The sequence below is a fragment of the Arachis hypogaea genome, chromosome 12 (assembly GCF_003086295.3).
Source record: "Arachis hypogaea cultivar Tifrunner chromosome 12, arahy.Tifrunner.gnm2.J5K5, whole genome shotgun sequence".
Taxonomy (NCBI): domain Eukaryota; kingdom Viridiplantae; phylum Streptophyta; class Magnoliopsida; order Fabales; family Fabaceae; genus Arachis; species Arachis hypogaea.
Window position 1 is genome coordinate 24,511,203 of NC_092047.1, and position 9,829 is coordinate 24,521,031.

A 9,829-nucleotide genomic window follows, 5' to 3' on the forward strand; every position below is an offset into this window, starting at 1 on the left:
AAAAATTATAGGTTTATTGAAATGGTTGTGAAATTATATATTGTTTAATATTTAATAGTTAAAAAAAATAAAAAGAGAGTTTCGGCGGACTGGCCCGCCTTTAGAGACCGCCCCACTAGGCGGGACGGAGCAGGCCAGCCGATTTGCCACACCTTCTCACTTGACCGGTTTAATGATCGGTTTGGTTCTTGTAACCTTGCTATTAAGTATTAACTCAATGGTTTACCCTTGAACCGAATTTTCCGAAAGTTTGAAGCGATGACCCTGACGACCCATCAACTTGGTAGTTGGCACTAAGCACAACCTAGCTGCACCTTCACCACCAGTCTCACCACCGCCCACTACCATCATCTCCTTTTCTCCGCCTTCAAGCCATCACTGAATCCGCTGCCACTACCATCACCGATTCTCCTCTCAGCATTCCAAGCCACACTGCGTGCAAGAAACCGATAACACTCCCATTGTATGTACCGGAATGAATCCATGAGAAGTTCTAGAACATTGTATCCTAATCTTCTTGAACGCTGTGCATTGAGAAATTGTACTCGCTGTGCTGATTGCAAATTCCATAATCTTTCAGATTCTCAGTAGTTTTCGCCGTTCGTTCAGAAGGTGGACATGGCGATGCGTGCTTCGCGCCGAGTTTTCGGTTCCCGTGGCCTCGGCTTTTACCAAAGCATTTCTTCATCTTCTTCTGTGGGTAGAGCTATTATGGATCCTCCTCCTGTTGTTTCTTCCAGAAGAGTAGTTGTTACTGGTAAATTCTGTTAGCTTCGCTTTTTCGATTCTGCTTGAAGAACTTTTGTTTGCACAATGTTTATCTAGCTGTGGTTGAATACTTCATGTGTTTCAGTCTATCTGATAGATTAAGGTGAAAAGGAAAAGAAAAAATCTTGGTTAAGGTAGAAAATGATTTGATTTGACAAAATAATTCTTGCATAAAATTGACCGAATGGATTACTAATAGATGCAATATATTCAAGAAAGATTAGTAATCCTTTTTAGGTGTATAAATGGAAGAAAGTAATTGATCTTATTTAGATTTTACAAAATGATAGATATTTTGAAATACTAAAGTGTCAAAAGAATGATGGATAGGTTGAAAGGAAGGGAATGATACTCTCCCCATGCAAGAATTTGTAACTTGTAATTGCAGCTAAGATTATGTTCATACCTGATCACATACCATCTGTACGGTGTATCTAGTTCTCTTCAATATGCTTTGCTCCATATATACAAAAAGGATCAGTCCAGTGCACATGCATCCCGCACTATCCCGCACTACGTGGAGTTTAGGAGAGGGCTGCATCCAAAGGGTGCAGTATAAACAAGTAACTTGATAAATGTATGAGTGACTAATTTAACTTGTAACCTTTGCTCGTATATACAATTTAGGGTAAATTATATTGAACTCTCCCAAGGTCAAGGGATACTACTATGACACCTATCTATAAAAGCCTATACTAATATTTCCTTAAGTTTAAGCGATACTACACTAGTACACTTCTAACCTTGTAATCTGTATTTTGTAAAATGTGATTCTAATCTCTCGTGAAACATTATGGTAATTTCATTCTAGGTATGACAAGTTAAAGAGTGTTAGCATAATATCACCTAAGCTCTAGGGAGATCATTTACCCTATAATTTATATCACACATGACACATTGAAAGCTAGAATTTTGGTCTGGTTTTTGAGAGCTGTTGTAGCTTCAAAGTGCATTTCAGTTCCACCATTTTGTGCACGCTTGAATTGCTTCATTGATGAGTTGTTCTTCACTTCATTTTTCATGTGCCACTTTCATTTTCAAAATGTATTGATCTGTTTGTGCTCGTTTAGGTTTAGGCATGGTGACTCCTCTTGGATGTGGAGTTGATAAAACATGGAGGCACCTAATTGATGGTAAATGTGGAGTAAGGTCATTGTGTTTGGAAGATCTTCAGATGAGTAGTTTTGATAAAGAAACTCAGTTGAGTACATTTGATCAGTTGACATCCAAAGTTGCTGCAGTTGTTCCAACTGGAACTAACCTAGGTGAATTCAATGAGGAAATATGGCTTAACTCTAAGGTAAGTTTTGGTCACTACATTTCATATTACTATGCTACCAGATGACAGTAGCTTTAGCATTTCTCCTACTGTTTTTCATCAATTAATGGAGCTATGTAGCTTGTACGTGAACTTTTGATTAAAAGTCTATAATCTGTAGGGTTGCGTTTGTTTATAGGCACGGGACATTGAGACAGGGACACATAGACATAAAATCGTGTTTGGCAGATGAGACATGGATACAGACATTGTGTCCATCGACATTGAATTAGTGTATTTTGTGTCCTTCCTGACAGGAAGGCCACAGAGATACTAACAAGAGATACAACTTATTTTTTTTCATTTTTTCTTTTATTATTGCTATTAATTTTTCATAATTATATTTTTTATCATTATAATTTTCTTCCCAAAATTTTTGTATGAAAAAAAAATGAGTAAATTGGACTTTTGTAATTTGTTCTTTTTTATATTTAGTTTATCATCAAACAAAATACAAAAACACTAATTTTGTATCTTTTATCTTTTGTGTCATACCTTGTCCTGTTCTCAGAACCAAACGAGCCTAGTTGTTTCAATAATGCAATGAGTCTTGAATAAAAGAGAGAAATAGATTCATAAATTTTCAAGAGTTCATTCAATAATGCTATGATGAGTGAGTGGCTGTCATAATATTTCAAAGGCGAATATGATATTTATTATATTATATTTCTATATATATATACATATATATTGGGTGCAATTTGAAGTATTGTATTTCTCAAAATTGGAAGGCATTGGTTGTGCTGGAATTTTAAAATAATTTCATGGATTAGAAACATGACATTTTTTACTCGTATATGTGCACAAAGACAAATAGTCATTTGAATGAATCTCCAATTGTATTCTTCTCAGCTGCATGATACTTTGTAGGAAACTATGATATTTTGTAGAATTTGGAAAATCATTCTTCTTGAAACATGACTTTTATTTTTAGATTTTTTTTTTCTGCTAAAAGGAAATTCAAGTTCTTTTTCTTTGTATAATGAAATCATGGAACCAGGAACCTCTTGCTAGTCAGTAATGTTCTCTTTAAATTTGAAGGAGAAAGTTCCCTTCCTTCCACGGAAAGAGATAAAAAATTGGCTAGATGTTATGTATTTTCTTCAGGTTTTTAATTTTATCTGATATTTCTTTGCATTTACTCATATGTGCTGTATGGGAACCTCTATTACACATATTGATGTCATTATAGTTTTGCTACATTTCCCTTAGGACCATCGATCAATAGCCAGGTTTATAGCATATGCACTATGCGCTGCCGACGAAGCTCTTAAAGATTCTAACTGGTTTCCCACTGAGCAGGAGCACAGGGAAAGAACGGTATGCACTCTTTAATATGGCTAATGATGAATTGTTTTTGATAGGTCCCTTGTGATGTATTTTAACTTCAAAAGAAATATCAGGGGGTGTCTATTGGTGGTGGAATTGGAAGCATTAGTGACGTCTTGGATTCTGCCCAACTGCTCTGTGAGAAGGTCTGTTTCTTAGAACTAACTTGTGTCGAAGAAGTTTGATGATCGATCCTTGTTCAAGTTTTTCTCTAAGAAACCATATTCTATTTGGTTTTTACTTTTTTCTCCTCTGAATACAGCGTCTTCGTCGCCTTAGTCCATTTTTTATACCACGGATATTGGTCAACATGGCATCAGGTCACGTGAGCATGAAATATGGCTTCCAGGTATATGTGGATTCTGTGGCTTCTGGGCAGGCGATTGCATTTCCATTTATTGAATTCTCTAAATAAGTAAATATGTTGATTTCAGGAATTGAGTTTACTTGTTTGTTGCAGGTGTAGAATAAGTTGACCTTCTATATTAAACAAATATGTCTTCTGCTTTTATGTTTCTTGATAATAAAGTATCTAGAATAACATCATAATTCAATGAGAAGTGACACCTTTCTGAATCAAAGATAAAAGATGAATAACTTTTGTCAATCAGGTGATTGGTTTGGTACTAAAACAAACATGATATATTTTTATCCTGGATCGATTATAACAAATGTCAATACAAGTAAAAGAAAGCAAAGTTGTCAGTTGTTGCAGAGCTATTGGCATATTGTGTCTTAACTCTTATGATATGACCTTTATGATCATTAACAATTTTGAGCAGGTGACAAACTTGTTGCCCTTTCTGATTATAGGGTCCAAATCATGCGGCAGTTACTGCATGTGCTACTGGGGCACATTCAATTGGTGATGCAGTGAGGATGATACAATTCGGGGATGCAGATGTCATGGTGGCTGGAGGCACAGAGTCCAGCATTGATGCATTATCAATTGCAGGATTCTGCAGGTAAGTTATGAGTGATGCCTTCTGTCCTTTGTTAGTTTGACTCACCTTAATGATTATGTCTGTGTCTTATTCTGTATGCTATCTTTCAACTCTAATGTGAAAAATTTTGTAGGTCTAGAGCTTTGACTACAAAATATAATTCAAGCCCACAGGAAGCATCAAGGCCCTTTGATAGTGGTCGGGATGGGTTTGTGTAAGTTATTCCACATTCATTTTTTCTAATTCTGATATTTCATTTATTTTTTGCAGTGGTATTTCTCTAACTTTGAATTATTGGATTGTTTGGCTTGTCTAACTTGCTATTTATTGTAATCTAATATTTTATTCAGGATAGGTGAGGGTTGCGGAGTCTTGGTCTTGGAGGTTGGTTGAGAAATTTATTGTATGTTGTCTGTCCTAACAATTCCTATTCACCTAGTTTGCTTATAATGTTTTATTTCTTGTTTATTTATTTCCCTCCATCTCTAAGGAATTCAATCATGCAAAGAATCGGGGAGCAAAAGTCTATGCAGAGGTTCGTGGCTATGGGATGTCAGGTATTTGTTGAAAGTGATCTATTTAAAAGAACTTTTTCCCTCTCATTTTTTTAACATAAAAAATTGCTAAAAAATTACCTGTGTTTGATCAATTCCTATTTTTCTGTGATAAATATTCTTTTTTGAAAGAATATGTCAAAATTCATTCCTCATCTTGGTTATATGTTGACTTCTTTTCATAATGATTTTCACTAGGTGATGCACATCATATCACTCAACCTCCGAACGATGGGAGAGGTGCTATTTTAGCCATGACTCATGCTTTAAGACAGGTTTCCTTTAACGATCCTTGAATGTGTATTTATTTGTGACGTTATCATTTTAGATTTTATGTTGGCTGAGCTCCCAACCGTGCACATATACATTTTGATACATGTCCTCAATGTTTGACTTTCTTTGTCTCCCCCTTGTGTTTCTTGTATGTAATTGATATAGAAATTTTAAGATATAATCTCCATTTCACTTTCAATGTCTGATTGAATGGGAAGGTTTCTTTGTCACACACACACACACACAAGTCTACACGGGATAGCAAAACCCAATGTTAGAAGCTGTATAGGTTAGATGTTAGTGTGAAATGAAATTATTACATAAAAAAGACTAGATACTTCAGTGTTTTTGGTATTTATTGCTTGCGAGCATTCCAGACGCTTATTTAGCAGAAATTATAAGTGATAGTATTTAAAATGGAAGAATAAAGAAGATTCAAAGTACTAGAACAACTTATTACATCTTAGGATTCCACCTAAGATATATGAAGCCAAAATAGGGAACTCGATCCATAGTTGGATGGAAGGATATTGTATTGCTCAAAATGGCTTGCTTACAACAAACACTGAGGCTGCGTTTGTTTTTAGAGACAGGACAGAACATGACACTGAAACGGAGACAATAGGACGGAGACACTAAAAATTATCTTTTGTGTATTGTGTTTGGATACGATGGACAAGACACTAATATAATGTCTAGTATTATGTTTGGATACACATGGACAAGACTAAAATATTATATGAAATGACTAAAATAGCCCTGTAATTCCAAATTTTCTACATCAATACAAATTAATTTAATAAAAAATGAGAATATGTACAGACGGAACTTGAAAAAAATATTTGAAGAGGCAAAAAATTTTAATAAAAAAATATATTAGTATTTATATTAAAATAAAATTTATAAATATAATTATTTTATTTTAAAATTTATTATTAATATGTTGGAATACATATGGTTAAGATTAACAAAAAAAAAATAAATTTGAGTTTGATTAATAAAAAATTTTGTTTAAGTTAATAAGCCAAATTAATTTTAAATAAAAAATTAATTTTTAAAAAAATCCATTTTTATATGAAAAAATAATTAGTTTTTGCATATAAAAATCTATTTTTATTTTTTTATCTAAAAACTGATTTTTCTTTATAAAAAACTGATTTTTCTTTAAATTATATAAAATCAATTACAATTTATAAATTATTTTTTAGCATTTTAAAAGGTTAATTTTACTTTTGCTAATATTTATCTTTCAAAAGTTTCAAGATTAATTATTTTTGTTATTATTTTTATTACAAATCAAATAATATAATATAAGGTTAAAATGGTATTGAAGTAAAACGATAAAAAGAAAAGAATTATCTACCCCCAATAAAAAATTCTACAGAAAGGAGAGTGTACCTGGAAAAGAAAGAGGGTAGAGGAAGAACAGGAAGAAAAAAGTATCTCTGAATAACGCAATAGAAAAAATAAGAAGGGGTAATAGTGGAAAAAAAAGGAAAATAAAATTTATAAAATTGTCCGTGTCCACTCTTCCAAATCCCGTGTCCATCATTGTCCTTCGTGAAAGAGTGGACACAAAAGTATAAAAAATTATCTCGGAGACAATATGTCCACTGTCCATGTCTTTGCTTCCAAACACTTTTTAAACAAGTGTTGTCCATGTCTCTGTGTCTTGCCCCCGAAAACAAACGCTACCTGAGGGACCTATTTATATTAGTTGCATTGCTGGTGGTTGTAATGGGATCAGTTGAAGCAGTGCAGAATCTTTCTATCTAATTCTGGATTGAATTCCGTATTTTTTATCCATATATCTTAGGTAGAGTATTTTTATGCATCTTTTTCGGAAAAAAAAATATGTATCTAGTATTTGAATCATAACCTCCATGCTTCCATTGCGATACCAAAATCAGTTTGTATCAGAGAGCGCTTTTGTGCTTTCCGTAGCTAGTAGTTGCTGTCATCAAGGTGGACCCATCAACATGATATCAAAATGGAAGAGCGAAGGAGAAAATATACAATCCAGTGCACAAGCACCCCGAATTGCCGCAGGGTCTGGGAAGGGTCATATGCAAAATAAGAATTTAATTTAGAGTTGGATGGAAGGATTATCTCTTGCTTAATACTAGTAGTGGTGTGACCCACACTTTATCTGGACCATTTATTATATTCTCTTTCTCCGTACCTTATAATATAGTGATTGTGAGACATCTATTAATACTACAGAATTTCCTAGCTTTGGAATTACAAGCTTTATTCATCCGAAAGTCGCAAACTACATGATAAAATAACGCATGGGAACTTGTTCTTTAACACTTGCAAACCTGCTGGTAGACTTTGATATCTTTGATGATTAAAAGCTAAACTTTTAGGGCCCAGACTGTAATCATTGTTTAGTCTCTGACTTTGTTGTTAGCAAAGTCTATACTATAGAGATTAGACAATCTTCATTTAAATGATCAATTTGTTAATCAATTGCAGTCTGGCCTTCATCCTTCTGAAGTGGATTACATAAATGCGCATGCTACATCTACTCCATTGGGTAAGTGAAGTGGAGCTTTACAACTTGCGGCAAATTTGAGCTTGAACATTGAATATCGAATCTCTTTTCTTTACTTTTATCTCTGGATGTTTGTTCCCATCTTCCTATATTTTATATAACCACAAACCAATATACAGGTGATGTGATAGAAGCTAACGCTATCAAAACCATATTCTCTGGCCATGCAAATTCGTCTGCTTTGGCCTTCTCCTCTACGAAGGTAAAAGAGATTTCAAGCTGTTTGACCAACAAATTATGCTTGTCTGACTGTCTTCATAATCTGAGTACTAGTCAGAGTTAAAAGCCAAAAGTGCATTATATGTCAGAACCTTCCCACCCTGCAAACACCCTTTTCTTCTTTGTTTTCTTTTCTCATCTCATTTGGGTAGGATAATTCATTTTTATTCCAAAGCATGCTAAATGAAGTTGATGACATATTTTATATTTCATGGAGCACAGGGGGCTATAGGTCATCTTCTAGGTGCTGCTGGAGCCGTTGAAGCAATTTTTTCTGTTTTGGCTATACGACATGTAAGCAACTTATTTTTGTTGGAAATGTGCATCTATATCATACATGTTGCAGGGAGAATCTTGTGACTCTTGCTTTTATGCTTTGATTAAAGGCAGTTGCTGTATGTGTGTTCTAATATGTTGGTCCTATGATGTTCTAAACTTCTGTTGACAGGGAATTGCTCCATTAACTCTTAATTTAACCAAGCCAGATCCTGTATTCGCCGATGGTTTCATGCCATTGACTGCTTCAAAAGAGATGCCAATTAGAGTTGCTATGTCAAACTCTTTTGGATTTGGAGGAACAAATGCATCCCTACTTTTTGCTTCTGTTGGATCAGACCGATAACTTACTACATCTCGTTCCTTTGGAACTATCCTACAGATGCTGATTGAATCCTCTTCACATTCTAGATGCTGATGAGAGTTAGATGGTCTAAATTCTTGGTTGCATACATGCCTGAAGTTTTTCGTGCTGCCATATGCATGTGAATGCTGCTATCGCTTTTGCGAGTCAAAGTTTTAATCAGGTTTGATGAATTGTTTGGAGCAAAGCATTGTTTGAGAGTCAGCCCTTCATGAAAATGGTTTTTCCTAGAGTTCCAAAAGTTAAAAAGGGTATTTTCATAATATTATAGGTCTATAGAACTAATTTTTTAGCAGTTTCTTCATAACATTAAGGAAGCCAAACTGGTCATCATATTGGATGATGGTCATGAGTTGAGTTGGACAATTTTTGTTAGGATTAATGCTGTTTTATTCTGAATAATTGAGGTGGAAAATGTTTTGGTTAAACAAATTTTGAAAATTAAGTTCTAGTTATAAAAGATTCACTGTGGCAAAGAATTACATGTTTATTTCTTGGAACAATGAATATTATATGAATTTAATTTTAATACACTTTCAATAAGATCACATAAATAAAAATAATTAGTTTTTATATTGACCCTATGAATGGCCAGTTGGTCACCCAAAAGAATAGATATGATTGGATGATTGGATAAAATGTTTTATACTATCAGTATGTTAAAATTAAGTTCGCTATATATTTGGAGATAGGATAAAATGGTTAACTATGTGAAACTGTGCAAGTACCAAATTAAGATAATGAGAAATAATTACGAAGAAATTAAGTTAGGAATTGTGGCATATTGGTGATGCGTGAAATGATGTTTGGTTTGAAGATAAAAAATAGAGCAGTGCTATAGTGCGGATGCTTATTTTTTTCAGCACGTACCGAAGAGATATGGTTGTTAACAGACAACAACACTTGTAAAAATTGTTTCATTGAATGAGGCAGCTGCTGCATTAGGTTTAGCTGCTGTCTTGTCGGCTGTTTGGTTTTTAATTATGTAAAATTAGTGGTCATGATTAAACTCTTGGGCTTTTTTGGTGTTGACTCGTCAGTTTTGGTAAAGAAATGGGTTTGGGTTATTAATAGACCTTATGAGTCCATGGAATAACATAGAGAAAAGAGTTAGGTTTAGTGGAAGTGTTATTAGGCCTTCGAAATAATAATAATAATAATAATACAAAAATAAGCTATTAATGAATTTAGGGTAAAGTATATTTTTTGTCTCTAAAGTTTGATAAA

General features: G+C 33.9%; 1 protein-coding gene across 2 annotated transcripts; it reads left to right on the plus strand.

The window, feature by feature from the left end:
• The first annotated feature begins 235 nt into the window (after positions 1–235).
• Positions 236–9,092, plus strand: LOC112727172 (3-oxoacyl-[acyl-carrier-protein] synthase, mitochondrial). 2 transcript variants are annotated; one of them, XM_025776841.2, is made up of 15 exons: positions 236–463; positions 581–757; positions 1,839–2,068; positions 3,299–3,406; positions 3,490–3,561; positions 3,678–3,764; positions 4,229–4,380; positions 4,493–4,573; positions 4,710–4,743; positions 4,850–4,916; positions 5,112–5,188; positions 7,665–7,725; positions 7,863–7,945; positions 8,185–8,256; positions 8,411–9,092. In XM_025776841.2, exons 2-15 carry the CDS (start codon positions 619–621, stop codon positions 8,582–8,584), a joined length of 1,437 nt encoding a protein of 478 aa, XP_025632626.1. In that variant the 5' UTR covers positions 236–463; positions 581–618; the 3' UTR covers positions 8,585–9,092. The 2 variants fall into 2 exon arrangements, with proteins under 2 accessions (XP_025632626.1, XP_072065168.1); XM_072209067.1 differs by lacking the exons at positions 236–463; positions 581–757; positions 1,839–2,068 and adding an exon at positions 2,996–3,193.
• Positions 9,093–9,829: the final 737 nt, after the last annotated feature.

What these genes read in the sequence shown, in the direction of transcription:
- LOC112727172 (XM_025776841.2), top strand. Translation starts at nt 619, where the DNA reads ATGGCGATGCGTGCTTCGCGCCGAGTTTTCGGTTCCCGTGGCCTCGGC. An exon ending in CAGAAGAGTAGTTGTTACTG is followed by an intron (nt 758 to 1,838) that starts GTAAATTCTGTT and finishes GTGCTCGTTTAG; the next exon opens with GTTTAGGCATGGTGACTCCT. An exon ending in TGCTACATCTACTCCATTGG is followed by an intron (nt 7,726 to 7,862) that starts GTAAGTGAAGTG and finishes ACCAATATACAG; the next exon opens with GTGATGTGATAGAAGCTAAC.